At 40.0% G+C, this 25,820-nt stretch overlaps 1 protein-coding gene across 1 annotated transcript in view; it reads left to right on the top strand.

The window, feature by feature from the left end:
* Positions 1 to 25,074, top strand: part of LOC137502122 (adenosine receptor A3-like) — a 74,074-nt gene extending 49,000 nt beyond the window's left edge. The window contains exon 3 of the mRNA XM_068229115.1: positions 23,581 to 25,074. Within this exon, the coding sequence (XP_068085216.1) occupies positions 23,581 to 24,169 (589 nt within the window). The 3' untranslated portion in view covers positions 24,170 to 25,074. The remainder of the gene's footprint in view (positions 1 to 23,580) is intronic.
* Positions 25,075 to 25,820: the final 746 nt, after the last annotated feature.

The following is a 25,820-nucleotide window of genomic DNA, read 5'->3' as shown; positions in this document are numbered from 1 at the left end:
TGGCCCACCCAGTACCCATATGTGAGCCAAATGCTATGTCACATAATTATCCGAAAAGTAATGCAATGTAAGATATTCTTACACAAATTTCAACCTATTCAACGTTTCTGATTCAATCTGACCCATGAATAGATTAGATGCGAGAAAATATCATAGGACCAGTCATTTAGATCGCTAAATACTGCGCCTTACGGTACAATCATTTGTCGATATGACGTACCGTTTAGCAGCAGTTAATCTGTAAATGAAGGTCTGCAATATTGTAAACATTCATATACTTTCGTATGTCCATCTGTATATATTCATTGATGTCGATTTGTAGCGATCGAGAAAGGATGTGTCTGCTATTGTAATCAGTACTCCCTACACCGACTTTGACTGCTGGCAGTAGGAATGGGGTCCTTCTCCAACTCCTGTGTAACTGGCATTAGTAAGGAGGGCCTACCATTTTAATGAATAATTCACTTTTCGATTTGTCTTGCAGAAGGCAAGGGATCATGCAGTTTTGTTCGAAAGTCCCCTACTCTATTGTGTTTGGCTCTAGGCCAGGGTGCCCGCCATTATAAACAAATGTTCCAATCTAAAATTTGACTAGCATTAGGCATAGTGGCCTGCTATTTTCATGGAAACTCACTAATTCTGTGTGACTGGCAGTAAGCTGGCTAGCAGCAGTAAAAAGGGACTGTCATTATAATGATAACTGCACAACTCAATTTTGACTGGTGGTAGGGAAGTTGCCTGGTATTATAATAAAAACTCCTCAACTGTAACCTGTCTGAAAGTAGGAAATGGGTCTGCCATTGTAACTAAAACTCCCCAAATCGATTGTGACCGCGCAGTAGGCATTGGGTTCTGCAATTATAATGTAAACTTGCCAACTCGATTGTGAATGGCAGTAGGGGAGTGAGCCTGGCGTTATCATCACAACTCCGCAACCCTCACTTTACATTGGAAACAACGTATGTGGACCTCCCCATGCTATTCCTCGGATAAGGCTAAGAGACATGCAATTTTAAAACAATCTCATTTGCTGCACGCACAGTATTTACGTCGATATCCGTATACAATGTAGAATACCGTAGCGAAGCACGGGTACATTTGCTAGTAACATAATAAATTAGTATAAAATGAATTTACAACAAGCAACTTTTCAATGTATTCCTGTAACATTCTTGTTCTCCTGTCATGCAGAATGTTTTTGTACTGAGAGGAAGATCTCTCAACATCATATGAAGTGATTGGACAAACCTTCAATAAAGCCACTTCATCTGGTTTTATTTCAATTGTTTCATCTACCTCACCTCGTAGCACCATGACTACTTTTACCAACGCTTTCCATTCTTGATTCCGCTGCAGGACGCTATCGAACTTTTCATTGACAGGGGCTACCTTCACAGATGTTTGGTCAAAACTTTTCCTGAATTCTTCCACAATCCTAATTGACTCTACCCGGGGCATGCCACTTTTCTCCAACTCGGTGATTGCTCCCGGCAGCTTGTAGAAGTCTGAAGATGCAATAGTTTATGCAGAGGATATTAGCTCCCACCACTGTAGTGCAGTTTTTGGTCGCTGATCAAAGTGGACTGGTAGAAAGGCTGCGTTAATACAGCTTTCTGTACTCGTGTCAGATGCATTGCAGTATTCCTATGTTGATCTATATGGATTTTTACACATTTGATCATAAAAATAATAAAATTGACTTAAATTACAATGTTCCTATATCTTAAATTTCTACAGTTGGGCTAATTGGCAATAAAGCTTAGTATATATCATGCATTTGTTTCATTAAAAATAAGAAAAAGACTATTAGAGATGATGTTTCTAGAACTAAAAAACGTTAAAGTAGGAACAAGGGAATTCGTAATTTACATGGAATTATGTCCTCGAATATTTTTCAGTTATAATTTGTCAGTATCGTGTCGAGTTCACCGGGTGAAAAAAAAAGACGTGAAACGATACCTGAGTAGCGTAGAAGAGATCCTTCCTTTATGCTTGCCAGGGACCTACCAACCTGCCCGCTCGTAGTAGTATTCTTAATTATATAGAAGAATTAAAACTGAGGCAGTATATATTTCAGATATGTGAACATTTTATTTGTTGCTATTCGCCGGCTTTGGTCAGCCGGGTCAGCAGTCATGAAGACTATTTTCTGTTGACTCTAATAGATCCTGCATCATGTATCGCACAAGGTTGCCACCCTCGTTGAAAATTAGTAAACCGCATAATTTGAAACTGTCGTGGCATGCGCCCATAACATTACTTTTTGTCACAATTTAGCAAGACTCTAGGGGATGCTAGAGGCTTGTTGGCCGCTTCGAGGCCCTAACCTGGGAGCTTACGTCCCCCCCAGACTCTCTTTGTTTGCCTCCAGCATAAAGGATACTAACTGAATCTCACTAATCCAGATCAACGGTCTTTTCCTGGACTGGTCTTGTAAAAATGTCTTGGCAACCTTGTAAAACACGTTGTGACATCGTCCGAGCCGTGCCGCGTTGTATGTCTAGCCTCTGTGACAGAATCCTAGCCGCGCCACTTTGAATCTGCAACCTACGTTTCGCGAAGGCTTAGCGGAAGCGTAATGGAGTTCACTAAAGCCTATAATATAGCGCTGGTAAAACTGAAATGGCGCATGGCTTTTAGCGCCGGGAGTGTCCGAGGACAAGTTTGGCTCGCCAGGTGTAGGTCTTTTGATTTGACTCCCGTAGGCGACCTGCGCGTCGTGATGAGGATGAAATGATTATGAAGACGGCACATACACCCAGCAACCGTGTCAACGAAAGTAACCAATGATGGCTAAAATTCCCGACCCTGCCGGAAATTGAACCCCCGACTCCTGTGACCAAAAGCCAGCACGCTAACCATTCAGCCATGGAGCCGGACGTAGCGCTGGTGAAAGTTACTCACGATTTTTCAAAAATTGCATTTCAGTTTTAAATCTCTATTTTCACAGGAAATGAATCACAGTTCAAAATACCGAGTTGTAATTTCCATCCACTCTGTGACAAGAGACCAACGGCGTTCTAACTTCTCGCTCAGTAATATTAAATTACTAGAAATTGTACCCGTGCTTCGCTACGGTATTCCAGATTGTATACGGATATCGAAGTAAATTACTGTACATGAAGTGATTAATAATTTTTAAATTGCATGTAAATTGGCGTTATCCGAGAAAAGGCATAGGAAGGTCCGCAGACGATGTTTCCAATGTAAAGTGCGAGTTGTGGAGTTGTGATGATAACGACAGGTGCACTTGTCTACCACAATTTATTATGTCTTAGAAACGTTGAATAGGGTGAAATTTGTGTAAGATTTTCACACAATGCATTACTTTTCAGATACTTATGCGACAGCTTCAAACATACAATTTGGCTAACATATGGCTACTGGGTGGGCCAATATTCGTGTAGAATTTGATGATCCCATCTTTTCTATAAGTTAATCAAACCATCAATTATACGTGTGCAAAGTGCAAAATTTAGATAAATCCAGAAATAGAGAAAAATTTAATGTATAGGCGATAGAGATACGACAAAATGTCATAGGACCGAAGTTATAGATCACTCCAAATTGAACTGAGATTGTGCCATCTTTTTTGTGATACGACTTACCGTTTAGCCACGAAATACATCGAAAAGAAGGACTGCACCGTCATTAAAATTGCCTCCATATTTCGATATTTTTCGGGGGTTAAAAATTAAATTTTTATACATCTCGTAAATTTTCCGTCGGTTACATACTAAATCTATAATTTTGCAAAATTTCAATTTTCTAACTCGTCTGGGAGATTGTGCTGCAATCTTGATATGGGAGAGTGGGTTAAAAATCAGGACTTTCAGGAAACTTTTAAGCCCATAAAACCTGTAGGTTCTGGATAAATCGCCGACTGTGTTCTTATGCAGGTTTGAAACTCCCAGCATGTACCCCTCAGATAATTATGAGAATTTGAGATTTTTCTAGGGATCCTGAAGTCATCAGCTTGTCTGGTACCAAGTTTTAAATTTCCAAGATGCCTAGAATGGTCTCAATAATTCACGTCTGTTTTCATTTTTATGGCTTAATTTATATATATAGTACAGTATATATAGATCGCGCCAAACAGACTTCCATTTATTAGTGTGGATTGTACTTCACCCGCTTCCCTAGTGGTTCTAGGGCCATCTTACTCCCACAGTACATTTTCCAGGTAGTAAGTTATACTTGAAAGTCATACTGGAACATACACACGTCCATTATCTCGGTCATTTCTGACAATTTATTTTTTCACCCTTTCTCACCCCCTATGTCAAAGGGGGCTGAAGTTAGACTTTCAAAATTTGGAATGTTACTATTCATCTCAGCGACCCGGAAAACTATGGATTCGGCAGTATATTCGATTACTATTATATCCCCCATCCTGAAGGGGGCTAAACTTTGAGTTTTAAAAAATAGGAATGTTACTATTCATCTCAGTGACCCCGAAAAGTATGGATTCGACACTACTTTCGATGATTTGTATATCTCAGCCCCCTTACCACTCCCCCGTCCCTAAGGGTTCCTGGGGTGTTTTAACCCCATGTGGTTTGTCCCCTGATACTAAAAATTCGGAGTGTCACTATTCATCTCAGCGACCCCGAAAACGATGTATTCGACACTATTTTCTATTATTTCTATATATCACTCTCCCATCGCCCACCACCATGAAGGGGGCTGAACTTGCACTTTAAAAACTTCCGGATTGTCACTGTTCATCTCAGCGACCCCGAAAAGTATGGATTCGACACTATTTTCGATTATTTTTATATCTCAGTCTACTCGCCCCCCCCCATACCCCTAAGGGTTCCTGGGCTGTCCTACCCCCATGTGGTTTGTCTCCTGATACTAAAAATCCTGAGTGAATTCACCTCGGCGACCCCGAAAACTATGTATTCGACACTATTTTCGTTTAATTTTATATATCACTCCCCACTCGCCCCCACCCCAAAGGGGGCTGAACTTGAACTTTACAAAAATCGGGAGTGTCACTCAGCGACCCCAAAAAGTATGGATTCGACACTATTTCCGTTTATTTGTTTATCTGACTCCCCTCGCACACCCCCGCCCCTAAGGGTTCCTGTACCCTCACGTCGTTTGTCTCTTGATACTAAAAATCAAGAGTATACAATTCACCTCGGTGACCCCCGAAAACTATGTATTCGACATTATTTTCGTTTAATTTTATATATCACTCCCCCCTCGCCCCCATGCGAAAGGGAGCTGAACTTTGACTTTTGAAAAATCGGGAGTGTCACTGTTCATCTCAGCGGCCCCGAAAACTGTGGATTCGGCACTTTTTTCGATTATTTTTATATCTTGACCCCCCTGACCCCTCACCCCTAAGGGAGCTACGGATGGCTTACTCCCACAGTGCTCGTCTTCAGATAGTAAGTCATAAGTGTACCAAGTTTGGATGAAATTGCTCCAGTGGTTTAGGAGGAGATGTGTCATTTACACACACACATACATGCATACATCCATCTTATAAATAAAGTTGTAGGGGGTCCGCTGTCTGTAATTTCATTTGATTTGCCAATTATTCAGATATTTATCCATTTTAGGTCAATTCAAGACCGAATCGGTGTTTTTTACTTTTCGTGTCTGTTCGTCTGTTTGTTTGTTTGTTTGTTTGTTTGTTTGTTTGTTTGTTTGTTTGTTCCTCCATTTTCTCTTATACTATTGATTTCCTGTAAACTCCGTGGACCGTATGTGAAACGTCTCTTCATTATAAACAACTTTGGTTATGTTCATAATTTACCTTACTATTCAAATGACGGAGAAATTTACTATTTTCTGCGGGTATCATGGTCTGCGTGTGTGACCGACAGACCGACAACGAACGTACAGGTTGCCATGGCAACGTCTCTGCTTGCCAGCAGGGAAGTAACGTATTGCCATTTTCCTCATCATACCTTTCAATTCATGGTTGTTCTTTGGGTAGAAGGCAAGAGAGGGGGTCAATCGGCCATTCTGACGGATATTGGCGGAATATCGTTGGAGTTTATAACCGTCCTCGAATAGCTTAAGTAATAACACCATTAGTCATCTTATCTGTTGACCTAAGAATGCCTGCACCTTAATTTCTCCTCTGTTACCTCTTTCTTATATCCATAACTCACACCAGCATAATTTATTGAGGGGCATTTGATTTTCCAATACATTCACTTGGTATTTACATATTTGTCGTCATCCGGCTGTCCTCAGTTTTAATCCATTTTCTATTAATTTCAACTTTCTTTACTGAATTATTTTCTTCCTTAATTACACCGTATGCTAATCCCGAAAGCTTGACACTCTTTCCTTTGAGGAATTATTCTAAGCTATGCAAATGTGTAACTTTCGGCCCCGGAAAATATCGAAATATGGATGCAATTTTAACGACGGTGCTCACCTTCATTTCGGGATAATTGGTGGCTAATCTGTAAGTCTTATCACAAATCAGAAAGCACAATGGCCTTTCATTTTGGAGAGATCTACAACTTTGGTCCTATGACTTTTATCGTATTTCTATTCCTTATACATTAAATAGAGCTGTATTTCTCGATTTCAAGTTAATTTTGTACTTTCACACGTATATGTTAACATTCATTTGGCACACTTATAGGAAAGATAGAATCATGTCATTCGGCACGCACATTGGCATGACCAGTGGCAATGTGATAGCCAAATTTTATGATTCTGTCACATGAGTATCACTAATATAAAGTAGTATGCGAAAACTGTACAAAATTTCACACCCAATGATTCTAACCCATAAATATAGGAGATACGAGAAGATGTCATGGGACCAACCATGTAGAACACTGAAAAAGGCGTCTGATGGTGAGTTCCGTTTGCAGATATGTCGCAGAGTTTCAAAGCAGTAATTCTCGAAATAAAGGGCTGCATTTCTAGAGTGTGTCTGTACATTGACTATTTTGGCGACATTTCTGTACAGTTATACGTTTCAGGTGTAATAATGACCATCTGCATACTTTTAGCTTTGGTGTCTGTTTTTCTGTTTGTCTGTTTGTCTATAACTTGGAAACTACTGTATATATTTCCACCAAAACTCATATTTAGAATCCACCTGTCCTGGGGTAGGTTTCAGGGCAAATACTGTTTCTAAATCCATGAAATGACTGGGGGGCTTATACGAAACCGAAACCGTGATTTTGCACTCCCACAAAATGTACACAACCAAAATTAATAGAAATCTACCTGCCTTAATGGAAATTAATTTTTAAACCTTTTTTCTCATATGCATCATTTTGGTAAGAGGATTTATAAGGGAGATATCATTAACCGGACTTAACTTAAGAACGGGCGCGTGTTGAGCGTATTTCTTACAACTTGAAAACTATTGAAGATATTTGAACCAAAGTTTATATTTAGCGTTCACCTTTCCAAAGGTAGATTTTAAGGGTCAATAACATTTCCTGTTCCTGGAATGGACTGGCGGTTTATAGGGAACCGAAGTGGTGAATTCACTCTTCCACAATATATACAGTACATGACCAACCTGACTGGAAATCGACCAACTTTGTTGGAAATCCATTTCTAAAACTTTTTTTCATGTGTATTTCCTCGACAGAAAGATTAATAAGGGATATATCATGAAAGGTCGGTTTTGCAGGGCAAGTCCAGCAGACATAGACCAAAAGGTGTTGTACGTGGAGCAGATTCCTTATTTATCTATATAAGTAAAATCCTAACGACTGTGTGTCTGTACATTGACTATTTTGGAGAAATGTTTGCACAGCTACGCTTTTAAGGGGTAATAATAACAACCAACTGCATAATTTTTTGGTTTAGTTTCCTGAAAGTCCTAATTTTCACCCTCCTCGCCCAAAATCCACATTGCGGCATAATCTGCCAGACGAACAAGAAAACAGAAATTTGGCAAAATTATACGTTGTAGCCTGTAACGGACAGAACATATCCAAGAGCTTTAAATTTTTCACTTTTTTTCCCCGAAGAATATCGAAATATGGAGGCAATTTTAATGATGGTGCAGATATTCTCGAAGTCGTATCACATAAGGGAAGGCACAATCTCCGTTCAATTTGGAGTGATCTACAACCTTGTTCTTATGACTTTTTGTTGTATCTGTATCACTTTTACGTTTTGTTTTTGTCTATTTCTCGATGTTAAGTAAATTTGGACTTTTCACATGCATAATTCATACTTTCAATCACTTATAAGAAAGATAGAATCATCAAACCCTACACGAAAATTGGCCCACCCAGTAGCCATATGTGAGCCAAATGCTATGTATGTAGCTGTCACATAATTATCTGTAAAGTAATGCAATGTGAGATAATCTTACAAAAATTTTACCCTATTCAACGTTTCTAACTCAATCTGACCCATGAATAGATCAGATATCATACGACCAGCCATTTAGGCCGCTAAATCTGACGTCTTATGGTACAATCCTTTGTCGATATGACGTACCGTTTCGCAGCCGTCAATCTGTAAATCAAGGTCTGCAATATTTTAAGCATGCATATACTTTCGTATGTCGACCTATACATATTCACTGATGTCGTGTTGTAGCGATCGAGAAAGGATGTATCTGCTATTGTAATCAGTACTCCCCACACCGACTTTGACTGGCAGTAGGAATGGGGTCTTTCTCCAACACCTGTGTAAATGGCATTAGTAAGGAAGGCCTACCATTGTAGTGAATAATTCACTTCTCGATTTGACTTGCAGAAGGCAAGGGAGCATGCATTGTTGTTTAAAAGTCCCCTACCCGATTGTGTTTGGTTGTAGGTAAGGGTATCCGCCCTTATAAACAAATGTATCCATCTAAAATGTGACTGGTATTAGGCATAGTGGCGTGCTATTTTGATGGAAACTCACCATTTGGTGTGACTGGTAGTAAGCTGGCTGGCTGTAGGATAAGGGGCCTGTCATTATAATTATAACTGCACAACTCAATTTCGACTAAGAGTAGGGAAGTTGCCAAACATTCTAATGAAAACTGTAATCTGTCTGGAAGTAGGAAATGGGGCCTGCCATTGTAACAAAGACTCCCAAATCGATTGTGACAGCGCAGTAGGCGATGGTGCCTGCAATTATAATGAAAACTTCCACACTCGATTGTGAATGGCAGTAGGCAAGTGAGCCTGCCGTTATCATTACAAATCCGTAACAAGCACTTTGCATTGGAAACACTGTATTGGGAACCTCCCTATGCTGTTTCTCGGATAACGCTAAGAGACATGCCATTTTAAAATAATCTTATTTACTGTACGTACAGTATTTACTTCGATATTCGAATACAATGTAGAATACCGTAGCGAAGCACGGGTACATTTGCTAGTTTTTATATATAGTAAGAAGATATGCTTGCTTTATTATTACATAGAGAAATTTTATTTTGAACACTGCAGACATCTAAACTTAAACTGTATATCCGAAGAAATTATTTGAATCCGAGGAATGAATATTAGTTCTCTCGCGGCATGCCCAATCATGAGAATGGCTTCAATAAAGTCATCAGTTTCAGAGTCGTGTTCATTGCAGTGGGCAGGATTCTTATTCTTAAGAAGGATAATTGGTGCCACAATCGTCCGCTCTAAAATGTTCGAGGGTACTCCAGGTGACTCCAAGTCTTTCGAAGCTCTGCCGTGTAGTCGATAGACTTGTAACTGTGTAGAATATCGGATAATTCTTGTAAAAGTTGCTTGTTGAAAGAAATGAATGACGTGATATATGATAGCAAGAATGAAGGGGATGAAACCCGGCGCCGGCACATATGCCACTCCTCTCGAATAGCTCAAGACTTAACGTCCCGATCCGACGGACGAATCATCATCAGCACCGTCATATGCCCTCACACCATATAAGACCAAAAACAGCTTCCTACGTCCTGGACGTAAAATGGCTGCTTGAATATTGTGTTCTCTACCTATATTATGTGCATTGCCTAGCGACAGCGACTCTATGCATATAATCTTGGTGACAGCACGTTGGATTGTCATATCCCAATGCACGTTTCCCGATGGTTTTTCGTTCATAATTCACCAACGAAAGCGAAAATGAAAATTCCGCCTTTGAGGTGCATTCGGACCCCCTTCCATCTACCTAAGTTCTTAATTTCAGATCTCTGCGTGCTGTAGATTTTGCTGGGCATCGCGCACAGGCACACAGACACACAAACACTTCCCTTTATAATTATAGATTTACATTTTAGCAATATAAATTATTGAAAGATCACGACTAATACAGCAAAACAACTTGCCACAATACGTAAATTAATAGGCCTATAAATGTTACAATGGAATGTGGTTCGTAGTTCTCAATCACAGAAAAGAAACGAACTTACCTCCTTGCAGCAAGCTTGGCAGAAGACTACACTTCCATCCGTAGTGAAAATGGGATCCCCTGTGATCCACTACTTCAGCCAGTAGGATTTCGATGATGTTTTTTTGGGCATTTCCGCAGACACATTTCTTCTTCACAACACGTTCTTAAGACAAAGCGTACGCGTACAACAGTTCGCATCGAGAGGGAGGTATAGGGGATATGGGTTGTGCTACATAGTTCGACGTTGATTGGTTCTCGAATGGAGGTTGGAGGGGTTGAAGGCTTCGAGGTCAAAGTAATTTTCCCTTGTTTCTTCTGACGAAAATTTCCCAAGAACTATTCGTGGTGATTTCCTAGAATTCCCATTTTTTGCTTGTGGGGTAAACAATATTGAGAAATGAGAAGATAATTCTGTCGAGCACATCGGCTAAAGTATAATGCACTAGAAGAATATAGGCTTCTTTAAAATACAGTCAAAATGCATCAAATAGACAATTTTACACCAAATAGGCACAAAACCACTGAAATAGGCATTTATAGGCACAATAAAATCAAAGGCACAATAAAATTAACAAAATCTAACTAGAAAGACCCTAAAACGGATTTATATCTCAAAAGCCTACGTTTCTGAACACAGGAATAAAATAGGCAAATAGGCAAATTCCCATCTCTAGTCATCAGCTGCCATAGATGATCTAAGTATCACTGAATATGCTTGCAAGGGAAATGAGGAGTGATGCGATTTCCCGTTGCTTTACTAAATGTGTTGCATATCAGTCTGACAATTCCACTGATATGGATGCACCAACCGACCCTTTGAGCGACATTTTCACACCATTTTTAACGGGAACAGGCTGCATAAGGAATGGCATTACTAGCATCGCTCATACCTTGGTCACTTCCATATCGTCAAAGCCTAGGATCAGTGAAAGTAATACATTTGTTGTAGTCAACACCTGAAGACATATTCCACTGTAAATACTAGGTCTCGCCAGCGAATGCAGAAAATACAATAAGTGTAATATATAAGGATATTGTCTCCATCATATTATCTGGTTCTTTGATAGTACTTCAACACGGTAGAATTACCAAGGAAAAAAAGAAACGCTGCACTATGTTGTCCATTTCATTCTTAACTGCCTCACTGACTGTTGAAGAAGCTACTGGGGAAAACAGACAAAAGTCTGTAATACTACAGAAGAATATGTGCTCTTATGATGAGGGGACATCGGGGCCGAATTTTGAAACATTCGTTCTATATTACTAACTAAATTATTGGAGAGTAATGTGTATACCAAATTTTATTTCAATTGCAGAAATGGTTTCTGATAATATTTCGTTACTACTGCGCCCTTCCCGCGTCCAGGTACGACTCAGTAAAAATTTCTCGACAGCCAGATGTAGTCTCAGGGCAAGAAGACGTTTATTAAATTAATCAAGAATGAAATAATAGAGAACTCAAATTATCATAAAATTCCGTCATCGACATTCAAAATCAATCATTATTCACAATACTTTATATAAGTCAGCGCTGGCTTAAAAAACAAAACATGAATTCATTGGTTCTGAAATGAACTTGTATCTTCTCACATTCCATCATGTCTGAGAATTAATTCAATTATTCAATTGCCATGTAAATAAATAAATAAATAAATAAATAAATAAATAAATAAATAAATAAATAAATAACTTGAAAGGAAGTTCATTATTCATATCAATAACACAATAACATTGAAGTTAAAACTCAAATATTTCCTTAAAAATTGATAAATTTGAATCTTTGCAATCTGAATTTGTTATTTAATTCATTCACTGGCGTAGAAATGTTTCCGATGATTGACGGGCTAAGGTTACTATCCCTATTGCCTACCAAAATCTAGGCTCCTAACATCCTCGCCTATTATCTAAAATGTTAAATGAATTATTAATCACCACCCAAGAATATAAAAATAACCTACAACTCATGTCTAACTAAGTAGTTCTTCATTCGCTACTATATGGCTCAATATGCATACACTCCCTCACTAGGCTCATATTTATTATATCAAGCTTATCCAACTGACTCCGCAAATAATTTAATTATGATATCCCGATATTATTTATCTACGTTGTTCATGACTGCTATATCAACTTAATATATCTCTCATTTTACCAGGTGGCTCCCGAACGCCGTACTTTCTACTTATAAATGCCCCGCATGCAGAAATGATGAACGGGATGTCTACCAACTGATTTTCACAGGGGAGCTACTGCCAGCGGGCAGGATACGTCAGAGTATGAAGAGATAAGAAACGGAGTGTCGTTCGCAGCATGTTACTCAGCGCTACCGGTCTAATGCACCCCTTGCTTTAGTAAACATCGTTTTCGACCGAATAGTTCTAGGCTGGTGTATGGTACAGCCGCACTAGATTTGCTATCTGCATATCGGCAATGGTTAGTGTGATCAGCAGCGATGAATACATAGACATTATTTTAATCTGGACAACCTGGTCGGAGTGCAACAGAAGCTCCAAACAGACTTACGCCTTCTACACATATATTTCGCAGAAGAGTATTCGTTTTTGTTCCATACAATCAACTCTTATCGAGTTGAATGTCCACACGTGTCTAAATTAATATGTTATTAGATTTCATTTACTGCATCTTTGGCGTGTCTACAAACAGTAGCGGCGATTAGAGGGTGAGGCGAGGAGGGACAGATTGGTACAAGCCTTGTTGTCTTATATGCTAAATATTTCCTTTATTGTATAGCGCTTCGGCAAGTAGTGGAGACTTTGCATGTGCTGTGTGGAAGGGTAGTAGGAGTACGTATTTTTTTCCGAGGTCGTGGCCACTGAGTTATAATTCATCCACTTGCCGCGCGCATTCATCAGTCTGGCAATCTCTTTATTGTCTGTTAGTTTCTTAATATGTATTCAAATACTCAATTATTTTCAATTGCATAATCATACCGTATCTATGTAATTGTACCGGGCGATCTGGCCGTGGGGTTACGGGCGCACACCTGTGAGCTTGCACTAGGGAGATAGTGGTTTCGAATCCCACTGTCGATAGCCCTGAAGATGGTTTTCCGTGGTTTCCCATCTTCATACCAGGCAAATGCTGAGGCTGTACCTTAATTAAGGCCACGGCCGCTTCCTTCCTATCAGTTCTATCTGTGTCGGTGCGACGTAAAGTCAATTGTAAAATAAACATATATTTAATTGTAATTTTAATTTCAACGCGAGAGAATACCAACTTTACTTTCAACGGACTAAATTATTTCGTTCGTATTATGTTATTTTATATGTAAATGTAATTAATCTGCCCCGTGGATTATTCGTAATAATAGTTTTATTTTTGAGATTTTGATTCAATGCTGTGTAATAAAATTTTCACCAGGTATCACAAACATACTACGGGGCATTTACTTAATAAATTACATAACACAAAGAAATAATTTAGGAACGTTGGTATTAGCTCCCGTTGAAATACGATTACAACTGAATATTTTTTTACAATTGGCTTTACGTCGCACCGACATAGATGGGATTTATGGCAACGATGTGACAGGAAAGGACTACGCGTGGGAAGGAAGCGACGTGGCCTTAAGTAAGGTACAGCCCCAGCACTTTCCTGGTGTGAAAACGGAAACCACGGAAAATCATCTTCAGGGCTGCTGACAGTGGGATTCGAAACTACTACCTCCCGAGTGCAAGCTCAGAGCTGCGCGTGCGTAACCCCACGGTCCCCTCGCCCGGTATAATTAAATAGAAGTACGGCATGATTATGCAATTAAAAATCATTTAGTATCTGAATACTCACTAAGAAACTAACAGACACTAAAGAGACTGCCAGACTGATGAATGCGCGCGGCAAGTGGGTGAATTATAAGTCAGTGGCCACGTCCTCAGCAAAAAAATATGTACCCCTACTATCCTTCCTCACAGCACATCCAAAGTCTCCACTACTTGGCGTAGTGCTACACAAATTTGTTAGCCGCGACGAACAGCATTTTGTGTTTATTTCTGTCAATAATTATGTTAATAATTAAAGAAAATAAACGAAGGAATTAGCAGATAAGATAACAAGGTTTGTACAAACAGCTTTTTCAAAATAATTCCTAGTTCCAGCTGGCTAAAGTGGAATAAAAATGTAATGTTTACTCCACAAAGTAGGGGGGGGGGGCGGTTTACGACTGTCCCTCTACGCCCCACCCCCTAATCGCTGCTACTGTTTCTAGACACTCCAAAGATGCAGAAAAGGAAATCGAATAACTTATTAATTTATACACGTGTAGACATTCCACTCGATGGAAGAGTTGCTTTTATGAAACAAAAACTAATACTGTTCGGTGAAGTACGTGTGTAGAAGGCATACGTCTGTTTGTATCTTCTGCTGCATTCCGACCAGATTGTCCAGATTAAAATAATGTCTATGTATTCGTCGCTGTTGATCACACTAGCCATTGCTGATATGCAGTCAGCAATTATAGTGCGGCTGTACCATACACTAGCCTAGAACTATGCGGTTGAAAACGATGTTTACTAATGCAAGGGGCGCATTAGACCGGTAGCGCTGAGTAACATGCTGCGAGCGACACTCCGTTTCTTATCTCTTCATATTCTGACGTAACCTGCCCGCTGGCAGTAGTTCCCCCGTGAAAATCAGTTGGTAGACATCCCATTCATCATTTGTGCATGTGGAGCATTTATAAGTAGAAAGTACGGCGTTCGAGAGCCACCTGGTATATATATATTATAAGAATATGTCATGTTACAAATATTCTAACATCAACAGCTGTATCTGACATTACGGTAACCCTTTAACTATACACATGTATTCACCATTCATACCTTGCATTATGTTATTCCCACGACGTATATCCTTCACTGTGCTTGTATCGCTTATTTGGTCCTTCTATGAATATTTCAACGTTTAACGACCATATTTACGTCTTATTACAACCTAACTTCACATTACCTTTCTCAAATTGCTTCACGTAACTTCATTCTCAACTATATAACCTTCAATCAATTCAGTATCATCATTATCAATACCACAATTCATACCTCATAACCTCTTCCTAAATAAATGCATTTATTAAGACGTACTGGTCTTCTTTGCATTAATATTCCCTTATATGGATCAATTCTCTTCTAGTATATAGATGCTTAACCTTGCTATTTCATTCATGCATCTAGTGACGTTATTTGACAAGGAATATCTCGTATATATATATATATCCTACTTCTTTTCCATGTCACCAATTTGTGACGTAATCATAACCTGAATGGCTTCACGATATCCGTAAATAATATTTAACATTCGCAAATACTCATATTTAGCTGTTCGATAGTCCACCTTCCTTCTCGTAATCTAAAATACTATGATTATCCACTTGATTTATGCATAGCCATTTCTTTCGAGATATTGAACTAGTCACATACTAACTTAATATAGTATCAACAAAGTATATGTATACACATATCACTTCACTGTATCACTTGCACTTCTAAGTATCTCACACTTGTAGTAATTTATATTATATTCATATGCCTAGCTTAATTAAGAACTAATATGTTTATAGTAAGACTTAGCTCGTCATTCATCAAGTAAGCCGTCTGTAGCTCTCTCTATCTCCGTCACATCGCTGGTCACAGTCGGCCACGGTCTGCGGTTCGGCTGGAGTCCTCCTCACACATCAGGACTGGTCTACTGGCTGGATCATATCCACCTCCAGGTCGTTCCATCTCGAATTTAGCAAGACATCATCTTCTTCGTACTGCAGCTATCAATATCATCAAACAAATTCGACATGTAACCGTTGATTTTTTAAAATTTCTTAAAATAATATTCTCCTTGTAAGTATTCTATTATTTTTTTCTTGCGCTATGATCAATCAACTACCTATATTTGCTTTGTATCTTCGGTCTTGTCTCAGAAGTATCTACTATTTCAAATTATTTATCTTCTGAAAACTTAATTATTCCTTAATTCTTTTCAAGGAATGATTCTTGCGTATTTTTCTCTTCTTTCAACACTTCTAGATGATGAGCTCCGATGTGTTGCTGTATTGCGTATCGGCTCTACTGGCGAACGTATTTAAATAAAATACTCGTATTTTATGCCGTCCTTATGCTTTTTACTGTACTATAGCAAGTATCTTGCCGTATTTTCTTATTTAGAAGCAGTAATACTTCTGAAATTCCGATATAATCGTAATTATTCCTCTTTCCGACGTAGTGGTAACGACTTGCTTTCTATCGCCTTCAGTTCAATTTTGTAAGTGTGAATATTAATAATATATAATATTTTACTTGTTTTTTTGAAACAATTTACCTGATATTGCTCTGTTCTTCACATCCTTTTAAAAGTGTATGTCCCAAGTTAGTTATGGCCTCCTAATATACCTATATCTTGAGATTCTCTTGTATACAATCTTGGCCTGCGTGGTCCATACCTTTACTTGATGCCATTTTGAAATACGTCAGAAAATGCAATGGGCACACTACTTATCCTATTACTAAACGGGAAGCCGTAATCAAAATCTTCTTCATGAATATTATAGCCTGAAATTGAAAACTACCGTTTCTTTTATATTACACACAACAGAAAATGCTCAACAACTCTCAGTTTTAATTACTGTGTTGATGGGATGAAAGTTCCTTTTGGGGAACATTGTAAGTACCTAGGTGTTAATATAAGAAAAGACCTTCATTGGGGTAATCACATAAATATGATTGTTAATAAAGGCTACAGATCTCTGCACATGGTTATGAGGGTATTTAGGGGTTGTGGCAAGGAAGTAAAGGAGAGGGCATATAAGTCTCTGGTAAGACCCCAACTAGAGTATGGTTCCAGTGTATGGGACCCTCACCAGGATTACTTGATTCAAGAACTGGAAGAAATCCAAAGTTAAGCAGCTCGATTTGTTCTGTGTGATTTCCGACAAAAGAGTAGCATTACAATAACGTTGCAATGTTTGGGCTCGGAACACTTGGGAGAAAGGAGACGAGCTGCTCGAATAAGTGGTATGTTCCGAGCTGTCAGTGGAGAGGTAGCGTGGAGGACATCAGTAGACGAATAAGTTTGAGTGGTGTCTTTAAAAGCAGGAAAGATCACAATATGAAGATAAAGTTGGAATTCAAGTGGACAAATTGGGGCAAATGTTCGTTTACAGGAAGGGGAGTTAGGGATTGGAATAACTTACCAAGGGAAATATTCAATAATTTTCCAATTTCCTTGCGATCACTTAAGAAAAGGCTAGGAAAACAACAAATAGGGAATCTGCCACCTGGGTGACTGCCCTAAATGCAGATCAGTATTGATTGATTGATTGATTGATTGATTGATTGAACATGGGCTTGTCAGATAACTTTAAAAAATCAGCTCTAATAAAGCTTTAATGTTACACATGAGATATTTTCATTCTGGAACTATTTTGAAAATAATCTTCTCTTTCATACATGTATAAATATACCATTAAAGACTGTTATACGTTTCAGCGTTCGATTTGCAAGTCTCTGTGTTTTAGCTTCGCGTCTCCAAAACCCTCTACTTATGACCATCTCCGTGGACTCATTTAGTTTCATACGTTTTAAATAATTAAAAACGTAGCCTAACCAACGTCACTTGGATTCCTCCACTCCTCTCTCACCCTCCATGGCTGAGTTCATTATTCCCCTGACTTACGAAAGCGGAGCCCTGCGCCACTACGCTGGCCATTCATCCTGGGATTTCGACTTTCAGATATAATTTACAGTTTGAAATAAACATTCTCTTGAGAGAAGTTTTGATATCTTATAGCAAAGAATTCAAATAACCGATACGCTTTTGTTAACACAATATTCAGTTTTTAGTCTCAATTTTTCAGTGTCTTACAAGACTCTGCGACGAATTCTACCATAGGATAAAATAAAGGCCGCCCGTGACATGAGGTACAGGGGCTCCTAAGCTGGAGATCAGACGCTATATGATGGACTATTTGTGGCATTCCCTCCACTATTGTATCAACAACTCCTAAAGCAGAGCTCCTCATGGTGAATGCACCGGTGCATTGCGCGGCACAAGGTGCAAAAGATGACTTCGCAAGGCTGACCAGAGTGCAGCCTCCCACTCCTCGATAGCAATAGCGGTGTCTCTCTCTTCCCCACGCCTGTCTCGCTCGCTCCACCTGTCTCCCCCTTCCTCACAAGCTCCACCATCCGAACTGAGTTGAGCAGAGCTTAGCCGAGTCGTCCAGAGACGAAATGCTGGTCCGAACCGAGCCGAATCGGGCCAATGCACGGTGCACAGAACCTCTGCGCCTCGGATTGCACGCGTAAGATTTTGGACGTTTGAGATGCCCTGTCCTAAAGAGTTCTACTGCTTGCTCTGAGTTTGTCGCGCATGGAGTGCGAGATCTACGAAATGAGGCTTAAAGCTTTGTTGTATGCGAATAACAACGAGCACAGTGTAAGAATAATACAGAGATTGTGACACGTACTGCAATGCAGGCGTTCGTTCAAGCCAAGTTCTGTGCCCGTCAGCAAAACCACCAGTGCCAGTCAACGTGCACAGTGTAAGATAGAACACATCAACAATGTGCTACCAGAGGAGAAGCCAACGAACACGCGTTCCTTAGCTTGCCGTGCAACGTTTTGGAAAGAACACAACTAATTAAATTCGTAGACTTGAACGTGGAATGTGGAAAAACCTCTTCAGTCGAAACTCTACACACCGTGGATTTTCAGTCCTTTGTATTTTCACATTGAATTCTACCAAAGCCACTGGACCTGAAGGTAACGATCTATAGAGATTAATGTCATAACACGTAAAGGCCGTTGAGAGCGTAGATTTGTCTTTGTAGCGCATGCAGTAAAGGCACTGGAAAGAAACGATGATTTGAAGTGAAGCTCTCACTTGTTTCTGAATAGAGGACAATGAAGCCGTTCTATCTGTTGCCTGTCAAACCTTCAAACAGTCCACTCTTCTTGTGGTCTGTCGAGTTCGTCCAGAATAGGCCTATTGTGTATGGGTACCTCCACGTCTTGGCAAAGGTCAGAGTAAAATGTAGCTTCGATCTAAGTCCTAGTTTCATCAATAGCTGTGACAGTATGGACGTTGCTGAGGTATGGCAGCCATATTGCTTGAGCCAAACAACCGGTTGCTGTTTTACGACGGTTGAAGTAAATAGAATAATTCTGTATAATGATTCGTTTTTATTGAAATATTGAAAGAAGTTGCAACAAAATGGAAAGTATTGGCACGTAAATGAGCGAATGATGTGGGTATATTTGTCAGTTGGAGGAATTAGGACGAGAATTGTCTCAGTGTATTCACCATGTGAGGGTGCACATGAGGATGAAGTTGACAAGTTTTATGAAGCATTGAGTGACATCGTGGTCGGGGTCAACAACAAGGATAGGACAGTGGTAATGGGCGACTTCAATGCGAGATTTGGAAATAGAACTAAAGGAAACGAAAGGGTGATTGTAAATGTGGGGAAGATATGGAAGCTAATGGGAATGGGAAGCGTTTGCTGAACTTCTGTGCTAGTATGGGTTTAGCTGTTACGAATACATTCTTCAAGCATAAGGCTATTCACCGCTACATATGGGAGGCTAGGGGTACCAGATCCATAATACACTATATCTTAACCGACTTCGAATTCAGGAACTCTGTTAGGAATGTGCGAGTTTTTCGGGGATTTTTTGATGATACAGGCCACTATATGATCTGTAGTGAACTAAGTATCTCTAGGCCTAGGATAGAGAAAGTGAAATCTGTCTGCAAACGGATAAGAGTAGAAAATATCCAGGGCCAGGAAATAAGACAGAAGTACATGGATATGATTAGTGAGAAATTTCGAACAGTAGACAGTAAGCAGGTTCAAGATATAGAAAGAGAATGGGTGGAATACAGGGGTGCTGTATTAGAAACAGCAAGGGAATGCCTAGGAACAGCTGTGTGTAAAGATGGGAAAATGCGAACATCTTAGTGGAATGATGAAATGAGAGCAGCTTGTAAACGTAAAAAGAAGGCTTATCAGAAATGGCTCCAAACAAGGGCAGAAGCAGACAGGGGATTGTACGTAGGTGAAAGAAACAGAGCGAAACAAATAGTTGTTGAATCCAAAAAGAGGTCCTGGAAAGATTTTGGTAATAACCTGGAAAGGCTAGGTCAAGTAGCAGGAAAACCTTTCTGGACAGTAATAAAGAATCTCAGGAAGGGAGGGAAAAAGGAAATGAACAGTGTTTTGAATAATTCAGGTGAACTCATAATAGATACCAGGGAATCACTGGAGAGGTGGAGGGAATATTTTTAACATCTTTTCAACGTAAAGGGAAATATTCCTGGTGGTGTTGCGAACAGCCAAGCTCATGGGGAGGATAAAATGTTGGTGAAATTACGATTGGGGAAGTGGAAAGGATGGTAAAAAAAACTCCATTGTCATAAGGCAGCAGGAATAGATGAAATTAGACTTGAAATGGTGAAGTATAGTGGGAAGGCAGGGATGAAGTGGCTTCATAGAGTAGTAAAATTAGCGTGGAGTGTTGGTAAGGTACCTTCAGATTGGACAAAAGCAGTAATTGCACCTATCTATAAGCAAGGGAGCAGGAAGGATTGCAACAACTATCGAGGTATCTCATTGATTAGTATACCAGGCAAAGTATTCACAGGCATCTTGGAATAGAGGGTGCGATCAGTCGTTGAGAGGAAGTTGGATGTAAACCAGTGTGGTTTCAGACCACAGAAAGGCTGTCAGAATCAGATTTTCAGTATGTGCCAGGTAAATGAAAAATGCTACGTGAGGAATAGGCTGTTGTGTTTATGTTTCGTAGATCTAGAGAAAGCATATGGCAGGTTACCGAGGGAAACGATGTTCGCTATACTGGGAGACTATGGAATTAAAGGTAGATTATTAAAATCAATCAAAGCCATTTATTTTGACAGTTGGGATTCAGTGAGAATTGATGGTAGAATGAGTTCTTGGTTCAAGGTACTTACAGGAGTTAGACAAGGCTGTAATCTTTCACCTTTGCTGTTCGTAGTTTTCATGGATCATCTGCTGAAAGGTGTAAAATGACAGGGAGGGATTCGGTTATGTGGAAATGTAGTAAGCAGTCTGGCCTATGCTGACGACTTGGTCCTAATGACAGATTGTGCCGAAAGCCTGCAGTATAATATCTCTCAATTTGAAAATAGTTAGAATGAGTATGGCATGAAAATTAGCCTCTCGAAGACTAAATTGATGTCAGTAGGTAAGACATTCAACAGAATTGAATGTCAGATTGGTGATTCAAAGCTAGAACTGGTCGATGATTTCAAGTGTTTAGGTTGTGTGTTCTCCCAGGATGGTAATATAGTAAGTGAGATTGAAACAAGGTGTAGTAAAGCTAATGCAGTGAGCTCGCAGTTGTGAGCAGCAGTATTCTGTAAGAAGGAAGTCAGCTCCCAGACGAAACTATCTTTATATCGGTCTGTTTTCAGACCAAATTTGCTTTACGGGAGCGAAAGCTTGGTGGACTCAGGCTATCTTATTCATAAGTTAGAAGTAACGGACACGAAAGTAACAAGAATGATTGCTGGTACAAACAGGTGGGAACAATGACAGGAGGGTACTCGGAATGAGGTGATAAAGGCTAGTATAAGAATGAACTCGATGAACGAAGCTGTACGCATTAACCAGCTTCGGTGGTGGAGTCATGTGAGGCGAATGGAGGAGGATAGCTTACCCAGGAGAATAATGGACTCTGTTATGGAGGGTAAGAGAAGTAGAGGGAGACCAAGAGACCGAAACCGTGACTGAAAAAATGATTGAGTGTCTCTGTTCTTGAGGGTCACATATTTTGAGATTCCCTGGCTATGAAATTCATTATTACTCAGCACTATTCAAATCTTTCCAGACCGAGCTCGATAGCAGCAGTCGCTTAAGTGCGGCCAGTATCCAGTATTCGGGAGATAGTAGATTCGAACCCCACTGTCGGCAGCCCTGAAAATGGTTTTCCGTGGTTTCCCCATTTTCACACCAGGCAAATGCTGGGGCTGTACCTTAATTAAGGCCACGGCCGCTTCCTTCCCACTTCCAGCCCTTCCCTGTCCCATCGTCGCCATAAGACCTATCTGTGTCGGCGCGACGTAAAGCAAAAAAAAAACCACATCTCTCCAGCAGCTCAAGTTGAGACCGTCATTGCTTTCGCTAACTTGTGTGAAGATGGTGATAGTGATTAACGGGGAGTAGTGATGGTAGTTGAGTAACATGGTAACCAGACCATCATGGTTCTATTTCCGATCAATGAATGAGGGTTTTGAAATGAGATATTACGCCATCTAGAGTCACATAAAAATGGAAATCCTGTGGCCGATCACAATACCAACAGTCAGGTAAAATTAGAAGCTTGCTTGCTTTGCTACCGCTCACGGTTGGATGGATGGCCATAACACCCCCTCTTCCTTCCCACTACACTCCTGGGAGCCGTGAGTACTTGATAACAATAGTATAACCTTTGAATTATTGGTATACAGGCCTATCCTGAGAGTATTTAGGATAGAAGATGGGACGTAAGGAGGAAGACGTCGAATACATACAACAAACAATAACTCCACTTCCTGAGAGAAAATTACATTTAGAATATTGCATAAGGAAACATACCATGTGTAAGAATAAGAGGCAGAGTTCTACCCTCCTTGGGTGGTAAACAGAAAGCTATTTTGGTACTCCCCCTATTCCCAGCTCACCATCTAACGCAGAACAAGGACGAATGGAGGAATAAAATACAATTTGTTGATTAATTTCCCTGCCATTGATGCCATTACAGCCGTAAGAACGTTGTAAAGCTGAGGAGAAGGCGAACTCAAGGAAATGGAAAAATGCTAGGTTCTGCCTACAACCCTGTGTTACCGGGCGAGTTGGCCGTGCGCGTAGAGGCGCGCGGCTGTGAGCTTGCATCCGGGAGATAGTAGGTTCGAATCCCACTATCGGCAGCCCTGAGGATGGTTTTCCGTGGTTTCCCATTTTCACACCAGGCAAATGCTGTGGCTGTACCTTAATTAAGGCCACGGCCGCTTCCTTCCAACTCCTAGGCCTTCCCTATCCCATCGTCGCCATAAGACCTGTCTGTGTCGGTGCGACGTAAAGCCCATAGCAAAAAAAAAAAAACAACCAAAAAAACCGTGTGTTTGCCACTTCGCGCTCTCAAGTTGAGAGGCCGTAATGGTGGGGAGGACTTAGTTGTAGCTGCCTCATTGTCTTGTATGAACAATGTGGAATAAGGTGTGAGATATCTGATTCCTGATTCCATTTTCCAGGCGTACTCTCTTGATGATCAGCGTGGTCTGGACAGCAGCCTTCCTAGAGAGCTCACCTCTTTACTTCTGGAACCATTGGGAGGAAAACATGTGTGCATGTGATGATACTAACCTGATACCAGAAGAGTTCACAATATCGTTCAGTATTACTAGAATTTTCGTGATATTAATCGTTGTTGCGGCATTTCACTGGAGAATTCACCGGGAAGCCCTCAAGATCCAGAGCCGAAAGGACTCCATGTCCGCCAGATCATCTCTGAGGACGAGGTCTGCGCGAGTGGTGCTGATAATCTGTGTTGTCTACATCCTTAGCTGGATGCCTTTTTCAATAATGTACTTCTGTAAGATGAGCGGCATCTATATAGTGCCACTGATTTATAAATTTTGTAACTGCGTCATTGATATCAGTTATGTAGTTAATCCTTTTGTATATGCTTATAATAACCGTGCTATTGGAAATGCTATAGTAAAAACACTGAAAGTTTTGAGACCTAGGTCCAATTATTCTTTCAGTGATCACAGAGTATCTAGCAATAGAGTTGCCATGAATCATATCCATAGGAGAGGTACAGTGTTTACAATATCGTAAATGTAGTGACACTTTTCCCAGGATCCACATATAGCTCTGAACTGTTACCAGTTCGGTTTCAATAATCAATACATAAAGTGAACTTTTTCAAGAACTGTCTTTAACATAAATGCACTGTATTGTCAGGTAGGTTAGTTGTCTGATGAATGATGACCGGTGGCAGAGACGGGAGAATGAATAGCTATAAACAGAGTTGCGTAATCGTTACCTTAGCGCCAGGTACATTCACGTCACAGAAGAGGAAAGCAGAGGACGGATCCTTTAATTAGTATCGAGTCAGCAAAACCCAGCGTTGGCCGCCATGTTGAAAATAAGTAAAGAAGAGGCAGCCGGCAGTTGAGGCACTTCCAGGAAATCGAGACTTGATACCAGAGAACATGATACAGCAAAGAACCCCAGAGAATTTTTAAAATTTCCACAACGTTCCTATCGGGATGAGGGTACAAAATTGATGCTCAGAAGCAAAATAAAAAAACATAACTATGTAGTGTACATATTTTTTCATCTAGTGGTAAAACGTTATTTTCAAAGCGATGGCCTAGTGAGTAGTAGTCAGAGGTAGTCAGTGCGTAGCAATGTACATAAAGATTGATAAAAACGAAAATATATATGAAATGAACTGAGATTAAGAAAAGCATAACACCAAGGCCCAGGAGACTGTATAAAATGCCATGAGTAATAATAATTGTACACACCAACTCCGCACATTCAAAATAAGCGCCTTAATGAACTTCTCTATCGACCAAAATGTGAAACTGCTACTACATAAAGTTGAGACTTTAATCAGAAGATGACACTACCGAAATATTAAGTAACTGTGTTATTGTAAAGTTTCCTAAACTGACTGGATTTCTATTGATTTTGATTCTGCTGTACATCAAGAAGTTTGGACGTTTTTCCACACATGTCACTCCCAAAAAACTACAGTAATGCACTCTGGTGCAAGGTAAAGGAAGTTGTTATTGAAAGAAATTTTGTGTTTATAGGTTTTCTCAACTTTCATTTGTTTTCTTTATGTAATTCTAGGTTTGCAACACTTCTGTCTCATTCCGCCAGTTTTGAATCTGGCCAATGAAAATTTTCTGTATTTAATTTTCAGACTATCACAGGCTTCTTGTTTGGGTTTGAGTGTAACTTTCGGGTTCAGCCAATAAAAATGAGGGGTTGTGTCCGGATTAGCCCAGAATCCTCTCGAACCTTCCCTGAGGGCGTATAAGTTGCGGCTCTTTTAGTTTCCTTGCCTATCCATCGTCGTCTTTCTGAGTGTGTGTGTGTTCTTCGGCCGGCAGAACATCTACCAGGTAATGGCCACGTAAATTCTATCTTTCTTGCTGTCTCCGAAAATTTATCCGAGGGGAAGGTCCGAATTTTGAACTATGTGGCAAAACCTTTATAAAATGTATTTCTTTTTCGGCTAATGTAAAATCTCCTGAAGTCTTTAACTGTAAATCGGGGATAGAGAGTGAGTTACCCTCTCGAGCTCCCCTTCATCTTGGTTTGAGGTGACTACGACTTCGTAACTGTTCCCTTCCTGTAATGTATTAAATTTATTTCCATGCAGGTCACCTCAGTAGCTTGGGACTAGCCCCTGTTTCGTCGGGCCCAGAGCCTGTTAAGGTGTTAATTTTTCATTTTCTAGGAGCGCAAGTGT

This window comes from Anabrus simplex, chromosome 1 (assembly GCF_040414725.1).
Source record: "Anabrus simplex isolate iqAnaSimp1 chromosome 1, ASM4041472v1, whole genome shotgun sequence".
NCBI classification, from domain to species: domain Eukaryota; kingdom Metazoa; phylum Arthropoda; class Insecta; order Orthoptera; family Tettigoniidae; genus Anabrus; species Anabrus simplex.
The sequence above is the reverse complement of the archived record's forward strand: the minus strand, read 5'-3'. Positions and strand labels throughout refer to the sequence as shown.